The following is a 19,010-nucleotide window of genomic DNA, read 5'->3' on the forward strand; positions in this document are numbered from 1 at the left end:
TTAAGCAGATGCAGGACGCGGGGGAATCATTCAGAGGCGTGATTTTGCCGTCTTGACTGGCTATCTCATAGCTCATTGATATAACATGACTGGGATGAAGCCTCACGCTGCGATGCTGACTCTTGTCTGATGAATGTGTCTGAACCGATCTATTGCAGGCCACTGCTAGCGCAACCACGAATGTATTCTTCCTCTTAGGAAGGGCGTTTGGTCAGCATTCGAAAGACGCTGCATGAACTGCGCCTTAGACGCGCGGTGGTCGCGGTTGCGTTCCTATGGTACCATCTGGCAGGCCTGACCTACTTTCGTGGGCATTTGACGAGTGTGTCTGACAGAAGCCGTTGCTGTCCCGCCGGGCTCAAGTAATCGGACTCTCAGCACAACGGAAGCCCGGCGAGACAACCCAACACACCGAAACCGTTGCTACCTGCCATTAGTAGGAAGAGGCCGGTAGCAAAGCGAAATGACCATGTACACTACGTAATCAATCCTTATGCGAGAGACATGAAAGGTTTTATGCAAGTACATAGGCGTTACGAGAAAAGCAACTTTTATGAAGAAGGAACCTCCAACCTGACAGTAGCGGTTGTTGCCTGGACACTCCCTGAGAAGCCTTCTGTCCCCTTTTTTTCCCATAGGGTGGCCGAAGAAAAGAAACGAGCTGTTGACACCTTGGATTGCAAACGTCGACCAACCTCCGATTCAAAATGCCGTCGAACGCTTTTAGGAACAAGAATAAGCATGGAGCGCTGCCTGGTGCATCCCATGCCCTGATACAGACGAACAGTGGTAGGTTATCTCCATTAGTCGCTATCGAAGGAGTTGATTTACGACTCGAAAGAAACCCGAATGTTTAGTCCAGTCACACTGCTACTCGTGGTTGGATTGAGCGTGCTATTTTGCAACTTAGAGACCGTGAAGAATACACATAAATGACCCGTGCCCTGTTTCCAGTGCATCAATGATTATGGTTCAACGTCTGTCATACCTACCGAACACCTTCAATGACACGATGTAAAATCTTTGGACAGAAAATTCTGATCGATGGTTCTCTGAGCTGAGGAACCCACATCCAGCATCCCTACAGGGGGAGGTCTCTCGGGTGCTTGGGGGCACGAGGCACTTAGCTGATAGCGGGAAAAACGGTTTAGCCTTCCGCTGAGAAGCTGAAGTCATATATGCCTTATGTGCAGCTATTTTGTCAAATGGTCTCTAACTGTATCTCTTCCGCGTGAGTATGCCGGTGTACATGTGAGCAGGGGTATATGAATGAATGTTTTCATCTCTCTCTCTACATATATATACGTGAGCGAGAATCTCCGACATATTTTACACTTTACGTTTATGACGCTCGTTTTATTTGAGCGACTACGTACAAACGTTGTTTCTCGTTCGCGCCTGACAATAAGGCGCAGCAGCTCGATTTTTTCAATCCAGCGGGCATCGCAGTTGCGGCTTTTTTCTAACCTTTTAAGTGGTAGGAAATAATTCTTGTGCAATTGTGTGGGTTTGTAGCAGGACTGCAACAACCTGGGACCACTCAGAAGCTCGGCAGACAGCAGCGGCTGACAGTTGGCGGCCCGGTGCCGTCGAACGATGCACTTGAATGGGGCATTGGACGACCGACTCAGAACAAGTTCGTAGATAGGGAAGGAAGTGTGGTAACAGTGTACGCAGCGAAGTCAAAAGCGGGGTGTTCTGCCCCTGACGTGGAGAAGATCAACCAGGATGCGTTTTGCCTGATCGAAAGATATGGGGACTTGCCCAATCTCTTCTGGTTTTCAGTCATGGACGGTCACGGGATGAATGGTCATCTGGTCTCAGATGTCGTTCGTCAGATCCTGTACAAAAACGTCCAGGAATGCCCAGCGTTCAACAGGGATCTAAAGCAAGCTCTTCAGAAAGGGTTTTTCAGGACCAATTGTGAGCTCTTCCAACCGGGAATCGACATCACAATGAGCGGAACCACCTGTGTTGCGTGTGTGCTTCACGGGACGACATTGTACTCTGCTAACGTGGGAGACAGCCGGGCGATCATGGGCCGGTCCAATGGCAAAGGCGGTTGGACGTCACTCTCTCTCTCTCACGACCACAAACCAGACAGACCTGACGAGGAGAAACGCATTCTCGCTGCAGAAGGCCGTGTGGCTGCACTGAAAGGACCAAACGGAGAACCTCTCGGACCAGCCAGGTGAGAAAGTAGATTTAACGCGCCGTCTCTGAAGAAAAATTCCTCATGAAGTCAGCTGCCTCCTCAGTGCTGTTGAGAAGGGGAGTGCGAACAACACCAAAGGTGAAAAAAGATGCAGCAGGGAACCATCAGTCCCTCCCTTGTGTGTAGAGCTAAAAACGAACAGCTAGCGTCACGGAAATGCCCAAGTAACACCAAACTTGATTCTCTTGGTCTCCGCGCTAGTACGCACGAGTTAGAACAAAACTCTATACTTTGCCTCCCTGCAACTAAATCGACTTTATGGATCTGGGCACACATCATGCTCAAGGTTTGCCAGTGCATTTTTGTCGTAAGTTCGAGAGGGATGTATATCGTTTTCACTTTTGGGGCGTTTCGGCGAGGGTCCAGGGCGTGTGATCCTCGGCAGCTGCCGTTGTGTCGATGGACGGTAGACGATCCTCGGGAGTCGGATCCTTCACGAGTTTTGCCGAAATATACGTGGGTTACAGTGTTTCAACTCTTCTATTTCCCAGCGAGGAACACTTCTGACACCCCCCGGCACACGCTATTCAGAGCGGCTCTTCCACGAAAACTGCAGTCGATTCCATACACGACCGGTTACGACGCACGCCACGCCCCTGTTTGTCGTCGCTCTGCACTGAGATAACACTTTCATGTAGAATTTCCGAAAGCAAGGCACGTGCACTGGAGCAGGAACAGAGTGATGACCACGAGTAAGTGAAAATAGTTTATGACGCCTATGCTGAATGCTGCTGATCTAGTGGAAGCGACATTGAACCGAGCACGTTAGAAATGTGACTTCGCACACAAACCATATTAACAAACTGTTCTCTCTCCACGGATTTGGCGCATCATGAAAGCACATTTCCAATGACTCGGTCTCCAGAGAGACACGGTGGCGTTCGTATCCGCTCGATTCTGGCACTTGCGTCTTCAGAGTTTGGAGGAAGGACTGCGATGCCCCAGGGCTCGCCATGTCCCGGTCCCTAGGCGATTCCTTGGCAGCCTCCGTCGGAGTCATAGGCGAACCAGAAATTTTAGTCGCCTCTCTCACGCCTCAAGACGATTTCATCGTAATTGCCTCCGACGGGTTGTGGGAGTTCATGACGAACGAAGAAGTGGCTCAGATTGTCTCCCGATTCCTCGAATCCAAAGATCCGATGGGTGCTTGCGACGCCCTCATCGAAGAATCCAACCGGAGATGGAGACTTGAGGACGACGTCATTGATGACACGACCGTCGTTGTCATCTTCCTTGATGTTGGCAGAAAGGACGCGGGTGAAAAGCGAAGGTGAAGATGCGTGTTCTCTACACCTGAATCTATCCGAAAGGATTCATCAGGACATGCAAGTTTGCGCTGTATGACGCACAGGCTTTTGAACTGGGTGCACTTCCGAAATATCCTCATACATAGCAAATCCACCCTTTCTTATAACCGTCTACTGTGCATATATATAGCAGTCTTCCTCTCTGATGAAGAGCTACCGTCGTGTTTATCGTCACGACGGGCAGCACTAACAGCTGAAGTGCTGTTTCTCGATTTCGAATTCTCCGGGTGGCCGGTTGGAGTGAGGTTTTGGTTTTTTCTCTGGCATAAGTTCGCCACGAACGACCTTTTTTCTCTTCGACGAACTCTCAGGTCAGGGGTTTGTCCCTTTTCCAAACACGGGTTCCCGCGTCTGAGAGCACTCAGATTTTTCGTTTCTCCGCGGGTTTCTTCCCCTTCGATATAAAAATGAGGTCCGCAAAGCAGTCCGATATCAAATCGAGAGACCACTTGGGACGACGTCAGTCTCTACAACAAAGGAATCTGCACATTTCCATGAAGGAGCGAAACATCCACAGGCCTCGCCAACGCTTGTTGCACGGCTGCATCGCATGGTGTAGGAGACCATGAATGAGGAATAGACACAAAGCCTTTTGGAGTCGAACACTTTATGCGTTTGGCTAAATAAAAGACAAGTCCAAAATCAGTAGCGCCGCCAGATGTGACGCAGAACGAGTCACAGCGGAGACGTACTCTCCATTATTTCCGCACTGTCTTTGTGAGAGGCACAACGGCCGCAGACTCTACCTTGTCCGACAGGTTTAGATTACGCGACTGAAGTCACCTTTTTTCCATGGGTTCGTGCCGGAAGGTAAATGTCTATCCTACACAGTTGGTTGTATGGACAAACGTTGCATTCAATAGATTCGTGCGTAGCAGCGGCAGTCCTTGCGCTGCCATGGCTGCCCCATTTACTGCACGCTGCGCCAAGACAAACGCGTTATGCTTTCTATTTTCTCTGCTCTCCGTAGTGCCTCGAAACAAACGATCCGATGTATACAAAAGGTTGCTGTCTCGTCGGGCGGCATTTTTTCTCGCTCAGTGTATGTTCTCGTGTTCGGCAGATGATGGCGTACTACCCCTAGAATAGCTCTCTTTTCAAAAGAATCTAACCGCTCCAAACGAAAAAAGGAACCCTCACAGAACTGTGCCAGGCAGTGCACAGCTCCTTTCAGACGTATGAGAAGAGCGCCCGTGTCTTGCGCTCAGCTGATCCTGGTTCCGTCGAGTCATTTGTTTTCGCGCATGCACCGGCTCTCGATACGCGAGACCGCGGCCAGCCATAAGAAGAAACGCATCGTCGCGCTGTTTTGTCCACAACTGTCTCAGATGTACACGAGGCTCCTTTCTTTGATGCTGCGTCGATGCATTGTCTTTTTTCTGCATGCAAAGTGCTCCGGCAAGTCTCGGAACCAAGACGCCGCGCTCCGTCAAGTTGCTCGAGTTCTGGTGGTCCGAGGCTTCGCTGTCACGCCACTTCGTGTGCGCGCTGCTTCGCTTGTCCTTTTAAGAACGCTTGCGTCAAAGTGGGTACAGGAAAATGGATTCTTTCTTTTCCGCGGTAGACGTTTTCCCCTTCATCGTTCAAGCAGGAGCCCTTACAATCCTACGAACACTGGAACGGCGTAGGCCGATATGCCAGCGCAGATGCGGCGCGACTCAGCAGTCTCGTCTCACGTGACGCTATCTCATTCCTCGCAGCGCTTCCTCGAAAAATGGAACCTTCATTTGCGCCTTCTCAACGTCTGAGCGATCTCTGGAGACTCTGTACGCATATTTATCGCCTCGAGTTCCGGCTCATGACGCATTTCCGGCCATCTGCCTCCGTTGCGGTGTCTCACCGCTGGCATACTACTCGGCGCAGCTTCGTCACACTGTCGAGCAACTCGGGAAAACCAACTACATAAATTTACATGGTTCTAGGAATTCTGCAGGTATCGGTACCGCGCTTAAAGTTGCCTTTCGTCCTCAGATGTTAGCGACGGATGCCAAATGCCTATCTACGTCTAATTGGATTAATCTTGCTTTCGGTTCTATTTCCAGGGAAATACGCCGCGGTCAACGTTCATCGAGGGATAAATATGGATATTTTTTATGTCTAAAGGTCTGTTCTATGGTTCCTCTGTCTCGCACTTTCCCTCCAGTTGAGTCGCGCGCTGTTTGAAGTTAGGGGAAAACTCACTTGCGCGAATCGTCGCAACCGACCGTTCTCTTCGTTCTCCTGTTTCGTCCTGGCCTTCACCTGCCGCCCGTTTTCCTCCAGTTCCCTCGGCCCTTTCTTCTTCTCTTCTCGTTCTTCGCCGCCGCAATGACGAGCTCGTTCCCTTCGAGCCGCGCGCCTGTCGCGTCCTGCGACGACCTGCTCTTTGCGGAAATCTGCAAAGTGCTCGACCGCTTGGCTGACCCTTTTGCCAAGGCTTCGGACAAAATGCAGTACGCGAACTTTCCGGGAAAAAACGGTGGCGAGGCCAAGGTGCTGCTTGGCGGATGGCCCCTCGCCCCGCCTCAGCTGAAAAACACAGCGAGCGTAGCTCGCCCGCTGTCGCTCCACAACTGCGATGTACCCATTTTTTCTTTGTCCACGCACATATCCGCTTCTCCCGCACGTTTCGTCGAGCCCCGGAGTCCACAAGTAAAAAGAAAGGCTTTTGATGGAAAGACAAGTCCACGGAGCTACCCTATATATAGATATGTTTGGTTATCCTCAGGCATTCATCCGTTTACCTGCCTAGCCGCAGACCGCCTCCTGGCTGATCTGTCAACCGCACTCCAAACGCACGTGTGCTCATATGTATATGCATATACATCAAATTTCACATATATAGATAAATGTATATCATATATATATATATCGATATGCATGCATTCGCTTGGTTGTGCGCATGTTCCTCTTTTTTCCTGTTCTGTGTGCTTCGCCAGCTTCTTTGCTCGCTACTTGCAGCGTTTCTCGCATTTGCCGGTTTCGGGGCTCTACCCTCTGTTTCGTCTGCTCGTCCCTCAACTCGATCGACGCCGGCCGCCGGCGCAGCTGAAGCAACCTCTGCTGGCACGTGTCTACACTCAAGTGGGTGTTTCTTCCGTGCACGGAATTCAAGAAGGGGGCAAAGGCGGAGGAAAGTGGCAAGCTGCATGCGCAGAGCCTGACGGGCTGAGCGACTTTCCCACACAGAAAAATCCGTAACTCGTGCGAAGAGACGATCGAACGAGGACGCGTACATCTGAATACAATCATATATATATATATATATATATATATATACAGGCACACCCCAATTCGTACACGGCAAGGCTGCAGCCTCGTCTGCCTGTCGGTTATATTCATATATACGTGCACATATATATATATATATATATATATACATATATCTATGATATATGTGTATCTCAATAGAGAGGCGTGTACGTGCGGAGATAGTTGTGGCGTTTTGTGTAGAGCTGCCGACCACGTGTGTATGTGCCGTTCCTGAAGACGGGATCGATACGGGCTTTTCCTTTTTCTCGTCGCTGTGTGTTCTGAGCCCTCTCGCTTCAGGTCTTTGCTCTTCCACCAGCTGCTGCAGCCCGTCTGAAGCTGTACAAAGACCCCACGGCGGCGACGGCCTCAGCTGTATCCGGGGGGATGGCCGTCAAAGCGGGAGATTTTGCGAGTTTTGTGGCTGCCTCTGTCCAGGAGAGAGTCGGCAGAAGGCGCGCAACTGTTACAGTGGTACGTTTTCCCTTTCGCGTCTCTTCCTTTCGCTGCGGTACCTCGTGATTCTCTGTCGCGACCTGTGGACCGGATGGTGGCGCTTTTGCATGAGAACGAGACGGAAAGTTCGAGGTCTGTCGGCAACTAAGTCTCCTGGCTGAGACTGTCTACGTAAACCCCGACTGCTGACAACGCTGGCCCCTCGACGCCCTCGCGCGCGTCTCTCTCTTCGCTGTCTCCTTTCTCTCCTCTCTGTCTTGCTGTCCCTCTGTCCCTCTCGTGTCGTCTCTTCCTTGTGCTCCCTCTGCCTCTTTTTCTTTCTCCCCTTCGTTCTCTCCGTCTCTTGTCCCTCTCGACAAAAATGGGACAGACGGCAGCGGAACCAGGCGTCGAGGATTTCTGAGGACGGCGTATTTTTATTTTTGCATGTATCGGCGCGTGGCCTTTTCCGGTGTCTGTCCGCTAGGACGATCGTGCTAGGCCGCTACGCCTTCTAGCGTCTTCTGACCCTTTCCCTCTCGCTGGCTGTCTTTTCTTGTCCCATGGAGCGCATCTCCAGATATACTCCGTTCTCGCCGCTTCGTTCGGTGGTTGAGCGCGCTGCTTAGTGAGCGAGTGAGGGAGGCATGCGCTCCGTTTCCGTGTCCGCTTTTCGTGCAGAAAGATCTGAATCGGGAACTCGACCTCGTCGCGCTGGCAGGTAGCCTCGCAGAAAAGTCGGCGATTCTGCAAGGCCTTCTCCCGCAACTGACAGTCGACGAGCACAAGTGGTGCATGCGCATTCTGATGAAGGAGGTGAAGATGGGTGGCGTTAGTGGAGAGCGCCTCCTGACGCTCCTGCATGCGGATGCCAGGAAAATCATCAACCAGTGCTCGGATCTCAAGGTGCGACGACACCACTCTGAGCACACGCGTCCCACGTTCTCTATCGCGTGGCCAACGGAGTCGCAGCTTTTTTTCTGTCGGTCTTCCTAGGGGCCGCGCCCGTCACCTCCGAGCTCTGCATCTCTCTGTATCAAACGCCCCCCGCAAAATGTAGCCACTTTTGACGCTCGGCTCTCCACCTACATCTACATATATATATATATACGTACATATATACATATATGCACATGTACATTAATATATGTATATAGGTTTATATATATATATATGCAGATTTGAATGTATAGGTAAATCGGTAGCTTATGACGCTGCTTGCTTGCCTGTATCCGGGCTTGCTCGTATGAGCATCTGTCTTTAAGTATCTCTACATCGATATCAACCACTAGAGGTTGATATACGTACATATATACGTATATATATATGCACATATATACATATATCGTTTAAGACCTAGGTGTATTTAAACGCTTCATTATATGTGGATTTTCCCCTCGGTGGTTTCTCTTGCCGTGGTAGTCTGTGTCTCTTGTTTTTGGCTGCGAACGCGCAGAGCACGTTGGATGTGATTGAGGAAGAGAAGGCGGAGGCAGCGCAGGCGAAGCGCGAAGGCGCCGAGGGCGACGCGCCCGCAGGCGAGAGGGCGAGCTGTCTCCGCCTGCTCTTCCAACCCCTGAGGCCCATGCTGGCGCAGACCGTGCGGCCGGTCGCGTCCGATATCGGCGCCGTTCTTTTCGGCGAAGGCGGAAAAGTGACAAAAGACTCGAACCGACCCTCCGAAGAAGCGCGAAGCGAAAGGTGCGAGTCCCCGCCACAGGTGTTTCGCGACGCACCGGCGCTGTGGAGACAGGCACCAAACGCAGCGGCACTGACTGAGAAAACAGAAGAAGTGACGCCGATAGAGCAGAGAGAGATAGAGAAAGATAGAGCAGAGAGATATAGCAGATGATGAAAGGGAGAGAGATGTCCAGCAGAGAGATGGAGGCAGCAGGGAGATTGCGGTATATCAGAAAGGGAACGGCAGAGCAGACGATAAGAGAGTGTAGAGTCGGCTGTTTGGAGCGTTCGGGTGTTGGGCGCATGGCGAGAGAAGAAACAAAACATGCAGCCGGGGAGAGGTGCGATGGCGAGAGTGTTCCGTTTTTTCGTGTCTCCAGCGCTCAGTCTTCAACGAAATCGCCAGTCGCATCTCGTCTCTACTTTATCGAACGGAAGTACGACGGAGAAAGGCTTCTGGCTCATATCGACAAAACGCGGACTCGCTGGAGCCAGGCATCTGTTCGTCTTTTCACCCGTCGGGGCCGTGATTACACATCTCTCTACGGTGGAGGCGGCCAGCACCGATACTCTGCCTCTGCTTCTTCTGCGTCCGCTTCGTCACTCTCTGGGAGCGTGGGAAGTCGCTGGGCGAAGCGTGAGCGCTCGTCCTCTGAAGAGGAGGCGCGAGGTCAGCTCGACGGAGCGAAGAGAGGAAAGCGCGAACGAGGAGAGCCGGGAGAGGCAGGAGAGACGGGAGGCCTTCGTGGGCTCGCGGCGACGCTCGCGGAGGCCTTGCGAGGTTCTCAGGCCATTCTGGACGGCGAGCTGTTGGCGTGGGACGACGAACTCGCGACTTTCCTCCCCTTTGGCACCAACAAGTTAGGCCATTTTATGCGTTCTTTGAAAAGTTCGCACCTCGATCCAAACTCTGAGCATCCTTCCGAATCGGAGGCGACGCTGTGTCTTCACTGAACGCCAGGCGGGGCTCTGCACAGGCCGCGCTCAGCAGTCTGAGACACTGCGGTTTCTGTCCGGGAGTGCGAAACGGAGGTTTGCAGCACGAGCCGTGCGGGCCCCTGTCCACTCGCGAGTTCCTGCGCGAAGGGACTGCTTGCACACCTCGGCGTCTCGCTGTCTGCATTGATAACTCTCTGGCATCAATCCTTCCTGGACGCGTCGCGGGCAAACTTCCCCACTGCGTCCACCCCGCAAGGCAAAGACGCCCCTGTCTCTGTCCCCCTGAGGGAAGCCTCCGATCTTTGCACCGCCGTACACCTCCATTCACACGTATATAGATGCATACATAACTACAAATGTAAATGCATATATTTCTGCGTACGCATGCGGCTGAGGTATAACCTTCGCGTGTTTGCCTCTTTGCCTCTGTGGCCTTGTTGTTTTCTGGTTCGTGCAGAAGCGTGGCGGCGGCGGAGACGGCAACTTGCCATTTGTCCTACGTGGTATTCGACGTTCTGTACTACCGGAACCTCGAGGGCGACGAATACTCGCTCTTGAACATGAAGCTTCAAGACAGGAAGTAAGTTCTCTCTGCCGGTCTCTTGTCGCTCTTCAAAAGGAGTCGGCGCGGAGCACTGACTCTGGGAGCGCAACGCAGAGCGGAAGCGTCGCTCCCCTCCGTGCTTCTCCATCTTGCCAGGAAATCGCGTTTTCGGGAGACGTCACCTTTGGCCACATCGGTGCATAGGCGGCGTCCTTTAAAATGCCTTTTTGTGTCAATCTATATTGGGGGTCGGAGACGCTTTCCTAAGATCTCACGCAGCCTCTTTCCGAATACCCTTTTCTGTTTTCGTTACCCAAAGTATCTGGCCAGAAGTCGGTCGGCAGTGTCCCCTTCTTCGCCGGATTCAAAACGCGCAGCTCTACCCTGATTGTGAACGGCATGCTCACGTTTCGGTTTTGCCTCTACACAACTAACTAGATTTGCTCTTCGTGTGAACCACTGCGTTCTTGTTGGACCTTCCTGAGGATTCTTTTGACAAGCTGTCGGGTGTCTTCGCGACTTTTCCTGTGGCGCTGTGCCAGGAATCAGTCAGTGTGCTCGTTTCGCCTGTTGGCCTCTGTCCTCCCGGTGAACGGCGTTCTTCTCTCTCGCCTCGGGTTCCCGCTTTTCCGCAATTGCGCCTTTGTCCGCTTTCCCCAGCTTCGCCCGATGGGGAACGGTCTTCTTGCCTGTCGCCGGTTTCCCTGATCTCTTCTTAGACTGCTCTGCCACCCTTGCCTTCCCTCGTGAGTTCTCTCCTTGTTTTCTCCTCTGATTCGTCTCTCCCGTGACTTGTCTCTCCTCTAATTTGTCTCTCCTCTGATTCGTCTCTCCCCTGATTTGTCCCTCCTGTGATTCGTCTCTCCTGTGATTCGTCTCTCCTGTGATTCGTCTCTCCTGTGATTCGTCTCTCCTGTGATTCGTCTCTCCTTTGATTCGTCTCTTCGATGTCTCGTGTCTTCGATGTCTCGTCTCTCTGCTGTCTGGTCTTTTCGTCTCCGTCGTCTCCCAGTGTTTTTGCACTCGGTGTTTGCGCATGCTTTTTCTTTTGTCTCCTGTCGGGCGTTTTCCGTTTCGCTTTCCTCGGAGTGCTGCTGGAACGCATTTTGAGGCTGTCCGGCAACCGGCTGATGCTAGCGCCCTTCTCCAGCGCGACGCGCCCGAGTGAAATTGTCAAGGCACTCAATTTGGCGATTGAAAGCCGCCACGAGGGACTCGTCGTGAAGGACGCATCGTCCTTCTATCGCCTCCACTCCAGGCAAGAATGCATTCAAAAACAGACAAATCCGCAAAAACGTGGATTTCACAATATCAAGACAGAACACGAAATAGACAACTGTAGATATATATATATATATATATAAGCATCTATGTCCGTATACAAAAGTGAAAATACAGAAATGAAAACACATGCATATTTATATATTTAAGCACATGTCTACATACAGGTAATGTATGCATTCAGATAGATAGACAGATAGACAGATAGGCAGATAGATAGATAGATAAATGTATAGATGTGTATGTTCGAATGCATGTGTTCGCGTCTTTGGGTTAGACTGCAGTGTCTCTTGGGCTCAAAAGTGCCTCGCGTTGTGTCTCTTTTCCACGCAGAAGCGGCGGCTGGTTTAAGCTGAAACCCCACCTGGGCAGCTTGCCAGACACCCTTGACCTGATAGCCGTAGGCGCGTTCTTCGCCGAAGGTTCGAGGCGACGGGATATGGTACGCCGGCCCCAAGGAAGTTAACAGAACGCCGGGTATTACTGATCCATGGAACGGCGCGATTTCCACGTAACCAACCAGTCGCTTCTGGATTTACAACCCTTCGAGGACGTGATGGAGGGTCATGGCTGCAAGAACGAAACGTCTCGAGGGCGAGAAGACTTCTTTTCCGGAACAAAAGCGAAAGGCATATCACACCCGAGACAGGGACAGAACCGACACCTCTCGGCACTGCCTCTCTCTCCACAGACGCCTTTGCAAGCACACACATGCATGTGTGTCTGCATCCAAATACAGGCCTAGAAGCACAGTTTGCTCATACATAAATGTATTCATATTTGAAAGCATAAATATGTGACTCTGTCTAGGCACCTCGCATTGATACACGCTAACCTTTGTGCACATGTATAAAGAGAGAGCGTCTGTTGTCCAGCAACACTGGATGCTGCTGCGGCTAATGGGCGCAGGATTGCTGTAGACGGGGAGAGTCTGTGTGCGTTTCTGTCGTCCGTGGACAGGTATTTCGAGGTCTCCGTGCCCTTTTCTCTTGTGTGTTCGATCTGCCGAAACCAACACCCGTGCGGCGCAAGTCTCACGTTCAGCGGTGCCTCACTAGCCTGCGCGAGAAGCCGCCGACGCATGTGTTCTCCCGCCTCTGCTCTTTGCGTGCGCGGTTTGCAGAGGTCTGTCCATCTCATCGATCACTGTTCGCACTTTTTGCTCGGCGTCCTGGAGGGCAAAGGCGGCTCGGACGCGAAACGCGTCAAGTCCTTCTGCAAGGTACGTTCTTTTCCTCGTGAGTTCCACGAAAACATCCGCAGCAACTTCCCCAACTTTTTGGCAGCCTGTACGTAGTCGCCTGTGCAGGCTCTCGAGGGCAGGAAGCTGGTTCCCTCGCTGCCGTCTCGGCGAAAACGATTCAAACTTTTTTGGTTTCCCTCAAAGAGAGAAGCATATCGACACTTGCGTGTGCGCACGGTTTTCCCGCGGACTCTGCATGCATGCAGCTTGGACGTTCCGTGTGTCATCTCTCTCATAGGTTCGTGATGCAGGCGACCGGCCACACGTTCTTCGTTGCATGCAGAAGCGCCTGTCTGCCCGGTCCTCTTCACAGAACCGCTCTGCAGTGCACCGCGCCGCTTTGTGTCGAGGCCGAAACGTCTCCAGGGCGCCTCTCTCGCCTGCGAATCTCACCGCTCCGTCCAGCTGCGTGGTGCATGCGCTGGCTGACTTGCTCGTTTCACCAGCTGTGTGTGGCCTCTCGCGTGTCCTTGTGCGTCGTCTCTCTAGATCGGCACCGGCTTCTCGCTCGCGACGTTGCGAGAAATCCGAGATCACCTGCGGCCCCACTGTCGTCGCTTCCAAGCCGCCGAGCCGCCTCCGTGGTTCGATGCATGCACAGGCAGCGCCAGCATGCGGTAAGAAAGACAAAACGGGCCAGGGGCGGAGGCAGGCAGTCAAAGTGACCAGGTTTGGACGCCATGCCACGAGCAGGCGATCCCAGCAAACAGAAGAGGAAGCCAACGACGCGCGAAAGGCATATATATACATATATATGATTATATACTCATCTGCAGAGGAGGAGTAGATATGCTGGTACGCGTGGATAAATATATATATATATATATATATATACGTAAATGTGGATACATGCATATCGATCTATTTCACTGTGTCTATATGCGAATATGGGTAGGTGTAGGTAACTTGATACATATGAATACATATATATTTATATGTGGAAGTGGCCTGTTCGGTGGTTTATTGCCTCAACTGGGCTTTAGGTTCTCTTCGCATTTTTTTAGAGTCGACGTGACGTGGCCGCCGTCGTGCAGCTTCGTGATGGAGGTGAAAGGCGCCGAACTTTCACAAGGGAATGAATTCGACGTGGGCGCGACGCTGCGCTTTCCGGTCGCTGTGCGCCCGTTCCGCCGCGACAAGGCTTGGCACGAGGCCATGTCGGAGCAGGCGCTGCATGTAAGACAAGAATCGAAAAAAGAATCCGTGTCTCGCCTCTTTTCTGCTGGAAGTTCGAGTGGGTGCAAACAGAAAAGACGCCGCCCGGCAGCGGTAGCAGTGCACGGGGCACCGGAAAAGGCCGAAAGAAGAGGAAACAACGGCACACGAGAAGGAGAGGGCGAAGAGGAAGAAGAGGGAGAAGGAAAGACAAGGCACGTAGAGAGGACAGAGAAGGAGAGGCCACGGAGTTGGTAGTTCTGTGGCGGCTAGCTTTCTGCGAACCACTTTGGCGAAACTTCCATCTTCGGCGGGTGCTGTGCGCGCGAAGAAGGCAAAGAATATCTGGAACGCTCCAGCAGCAGAAAGAACCCAAGGAAGAAAAGAGAAAGTCAAAGACCCGCACAGGAGAGATGCAGCCCAACTGGAGACGCGAGAGTGCACTGGCCATCCCCGTAGCCCCTCCCCTCTCAGATTGCTGAGGCATGCACCATGCCTGTTGTTTCAGCTGTCAGCAAGGCCTTTTGGTTGTCTTCTTCTCTTACGTGGAGTCCGATGCAGTATCCTATGCACTACAGTGTCTCTGGTCACACTCACTGTGCGTTACCCCCTATCGGGGGCCTTTCCACCACAAAGCGAGAAAGTTCAGCGTCGTTTCCGACGTTAGCAGCATTATTCAAACGGGTGTTTTCCTGTATTTTCTGTCCCGCTGAAAACGGTGCAGGCGTTTTTCGCTCTCGCGGAAGAGTGCGGAGGCCGCCTGCTCTCTCAGCCGCTTTCGACCGCGGACGCAGAGCCTGCGTCTCCGCGGGGCGGACCTGCGGCGAGAGAGAGACAGGGCAGGGTGCGTCCTCTGTACCAGCATTCCGAAGATTCTGATGGAAGCGACTCCGACGAGGCACTGCAAAGCGGCAGCGCAGATCTGCCGGGCGCGGGAGCGGGCGCAGGCGAGGACGGCAGCGTTGGTTTTTCTCCGACTAAAAGGCGTCCCAATGCGCTGCCGCTGTCTCCCTTCCCCCTCGAGGGTCTGTCGGAGTCGGTCCCTTCTCGGCCCTCGCCTCTCTCCCGCGTCCGCTCGGCGTCTTCTGGCTTCGCTCGCCTCGCCCTCCTGGCGGCCTTTCGAGCGGCCGACACGTCTCTGATCCAGCCGAGCTCGTCTGCGTTGCGAGGCACCCATATTTGGGTTCTTGCGGGGAACGAAGAGGCCTTTCCCAAGGCCTCCCTGGAGGCTCTCGTCGCTCACCTTGGGGGGAAAGTCTCGCAGACACTCTCGCCGTCTGTCACCCACATCCTCGCCGACCGCCCGTCTTTTCGAACGCGGGCGGTTGCTGCAGCCGTCACCAAACTCGCCACAGAACGACAAAAAAAGTTGTCGCTCGCCGAGAAACGAAAACACACGAACTCCCCTTCCTCCTCGTCTTGCTCTCCTGCCTCGTCCACCCCTGCTTCGGCTTCGCGTGAGTCTGTGCACGTGGCCCCAGTCGTTCACTTTCGTTGGATCCTCGAGTGCGCAGAGAGAGACGCGGCGGTCCCTCTGCGGCCGTCTTTGGTGATTCACGGGACGCCCGAGACTGCGCGTTTGTTTGCGCGGCGTTTCGACATCTTTGGAGACGCCTTCGTAGAGGACGAGGAGCCGACGGCGCGGGGCGAGGCGCGACTTTCGGCGCTTCTGACGCATGCAGTCGACGAGGCAGACAAGCGAAAAACCGAAACACACGGCAAGGAGACTGAACGGCGAACGCGCGAGGAGACAGAAGGACGGGAACAGGCCGAAGATGAAGAAATATTTGGCGTCTGCGAGACAGAGACAAACACCTTGAGGCGAGAGTTGGAGCCTTTCCTAAGAAGCGAGGAAGGCAGTCAGCAACCGCGGGAGGGCGCGGGGAAGACCGTCGCCACCCTTGAGTGAGGGAATCGACACGAGCTCCAGTTCCCTAGAGTGGAGAAAAGTTATGCCCTCGAAACTCAGACGTGCTGTCGTCCGGCAGCTGCGGGAGAAGGCGGGTTTTTCGTCTGAGTGCTCCCAGGTGCTGTTGCGACTATCGAGTCAAGATTATTTCGTCGCATGACCATCACTATGTTTCTATCGATACGGAGAGATACAGATAGAGACGCTGATGCATATGTCCGTGTATGTGCATGGGCCAATGGAGAACAAGCAGATAGGCAAACCTGCATGCATGGACGAGGTCGAGAGGGTGCGCCGAAGTGATACCGTCGTCGCAGACTGGCAGGTACAAGGTGTTGCGTATATATGAGCGAAGCCGCTGCCTTGAGTTGCTCCTCCTTAGTGTTTTATGAGGCTGGTCAGGTCCTCTTCTCTGCATGCGTTTCTCTTTCTGTAGCATGCGACTGTATGTGATCCCGGAGGATCTCGCGTGGTGCTCACCGTCTCTGCAGCCTCTTAAGGCGCTTCAGACCGCACGCGCGGAAGTTCTTGCGACGTCTAATGGTCTCCCACTTCCCCCGTCTCCATCTCCCAAGCCCCCACCTTCCGCAGCTCCTCCGCCGCATTTGGCATCTTCCGCCTCTTGCGGTTCTTCGTCTCCTGCATCACCGTGTGATGTGCTTCTTCACAGACTAGAGAGTGTGCACAGGGCGAGCCTCGTAGCGCAGAGCTGCCATCGAGGAGCGAGGTAAGCGATGCACACCTTGTCTCCGTTTCCAGGAGTTTTCCATTTAACTTTCAAATTCGGAAGCTCTGGTCAGGTTTCTTCATGGTTCTGCGAGAATACTTGCGCGCCTTCTTTTCTCGGGTCTGCCTGTCCCCTCTGCTCGCTGCGTCCCACCTCTCCCGATCCCTTCACTTCTCTCTCTCCTTCGTTTTTCTCTCCTTCTCTCTTTGCCTCTGTGCTCTCTTCTTTTTTCCCTCTGAATGTTCTTCTTGCGGGTGTTCTCCTTTGACATCCACTCGCGCTGTTTGTGTCTCGTCTCTTTTCATCTGATCTGCGTCGTTCTTCTTCGCCCTTGCGTGTGTCTGTTTCCTGCCGTCGCCTCCCTCGCTTTTTCTCCATCCTCGTCATTTTCTTTTCTCGAGAGAAACGGTCGGTCGTAGCGGCATCGACGCGATTTCGGGAGACCCAATACAACCCAGCGGTCGTTTTGTCGTTAAACGGAGAGCCTCGCTGCCCTTCGGCCCTCTGCGATGCGTGTCTCGGCCCTGTCACTTCCAATTTGCGGAAGTTTCTTTCCTTTCTCACTGTTTTCTTTGCAAGGCTGGTAAACACTCCAGCAGCAGCCACGCACGTTCTCCTGCCTTCCTTTTCAACCCTGGGGGACGGAGGCGGAGTTAAGACCTCGGAAGCGGTGCGAGACCAATCGGCACAGGACGTGGAAAAGAATGGCGAAGAAGACGAGGGGCGTGGAGGAGAGAAGGCAACAGTGGAAGCGGAAACGGGGACAGAAGCAGACATAGGGAACAAATCAGTTGAACGCTGCGCTGGCTGCGCTCCCGAATTTATAACTGCAGCCATGCTTGATCGCATGTTAAGGCAGGAAGAAGGCCAGGGAGAGGGAAACGTGGATGAGGCAGAAACGCCTCGAAATGACGCATAAGAACGAACCCTAGATGCAAACACTGAAACTGAGAGAAGGGCGTATTCTGCCGTACAGAAGCTGAGCAGTATGCACGTGTATCAACTTCTAGACCGACAAAAAAGCAAGCACGCCACAAACGTTCAAGGAATTGGTTGAATTTACTCTCGAGCGTACCAACAAAGGATTGGATTCAAAACCTAAGCAGAGACACCAATTCGAGTGACATGGCGCCAGCTGCAGAGGCAGCTGCTGGTGGGAAAGGACTGTTGTCAAACGGAGGAGACAGAAAAACAGGAGAAAAGGCGACCTCCGCCGGATGACACAAACCAGGGGGCCGGGAAGAGCAAGAGGCGCAACAGCGTCTCCTCTGAAACGCTGCGATGCCGGTTTGACCAGGCAGGTCGCATGGGGCGGCGGACGTTCGCCGTGGAGGAGGCGAGACTGACCGCGAACGCAGGACCACCAGGAGCTTTCGCCGACGTCACCTGCCACTGTAACCGCTTGTTCTGCCTTTCACTTTGGCCGTTTCCTTCCTGGTGTTTGTACGGAATACACAGGGTTGGGGGGGGTGGGGGGGCCGAGACATGTGCATATCCACCTTTATTGACCAGCCATTTTTGGGTGTGTGTGTTCTACGACGTCCATACCGCGAGTAGGAAAATCTTGGTTTTCTCACTGAAGCTCGAACCGTCACCCTGTAATGCCGGAGGTTGCGCCTACATAGCAGTGTGCAGCTGACGGTTGGAAGTTTCAGTCCGGCAATGCTGCAAGCGCCCAAGCAGGAAGAGGAAGACATGGAGGAATACCAAGGCCACAGCTTGATCAGGGGTCGTGCCAGTGTGACACCCGTTAGAGAAACCGCGGGTACACCACCCAACTGAGGATAATTGTTTCCGGTGAAGGGTTCCGGCAGTGTGACGCACTTCGTCAGCAAGACCGTTTTTGCGCTCGAGAACATCCTCCTCTACCTTTTGTGACCGCTCAAAAGGTTCTAATGCGAGATCAGGATGGTTTCCACAGTAGTTGTGTAACACATGCGTTTTCTCGTTCAATTCCGGATGCATGCCGTTGGTCCCCGAAATATCTTATTCGGTACGTTTGTCTTGCTGTTGTGGTTCCCTGTGGGTTTCGACATTTCCTGGTACGAGGGTCGACCACCTAGCGTGTGCTTTGTCAATCGTGAGTGCGTTACCCAGAAAACGTTCCTTTTTTCATCCCTTACCATTACCGGGGGCTGGAAAGGGTGGCAATTGACGCGAGAAGACTAGAGATAATCCTGCGCCCCCGTACGGAGGGAAAGTGAGTCTTCTCGCGTCGTAAGCCTTCACACACACGCAGGCGGCGTCAGTATTGTGGAGAGTATCCGCATGCGAATTTCGGACGGGGGCGACAGCGAACCGAGAAGGCCGCCCAGGAGTTCATGATTGCGGGTGATGTAATCTT

General features: G+C 53.2%; 2 protein-coding genes across 2 annotated transcripts; both read left to right on the forward strand.

Annotated features, from left to right (window-relative positions):
- Positions 1–707: 707 nt before the first annotated feature.
- NCLIV_000410 (hypothetical protein) lies at positions 708–3,489 on the forward strand (the record flags this gene model as incomplete). Its single annotated transcript, XM_003879529.1, has 3 exons — positions 708–789; positions 1,519–2,191; positions 3,132–3,489. The coding sequence occupies 3 exons, from the start codon at positions 708–710 to the stop codon at positions 3,487–3,489; spliced, it is 1,113 nt and encodes a 370-aa protein (XP_003879578.1).
- A 2,340-nt stretch (positions 3,490–5,829) lies between these two features.
- NCLIV_000420 (putative DNA ligase) lies at positions 5,830–15,939 on the forward strand (the record flags this gene model as incomplete). Its single annotated transcript, XM_003879530.1, has 12 exons — positions 5,830–5,954; positions 6,441–6,585; positions 7,054–7,227; positions 7,870–8,094; positions 8,645–8,889; positions 9,249–9,728; positions 10,265–10,387; positions 11,966–12,074; positions 12,756–12,854; positions 13,365–13,492; positions 13,880–14,051; positions 14,755–15,939. 12 exons carry the CDS (start codon positions 5,830–5,832, stop codon positions 15,937–15,939), a joined length of 3,210 nt encoding a protein of 1,069 aa, XP_003879579.1.
- Positions 15,940–19,010: the final 3,071 nt, after the last annotated feature.

This window comes from Neospora caninum, chromosome Ia, assembly GCF_000208865.1.
Source record: "Neospora caninum Liverpool complete genome, chromosome Ia".
NCBI classification, from domain to species: Eukaryota; Apicomplexa; class Conoidasida; order Eucoccidiorida; family Sarcocystidae; genus Neospora; species Neospora caninum.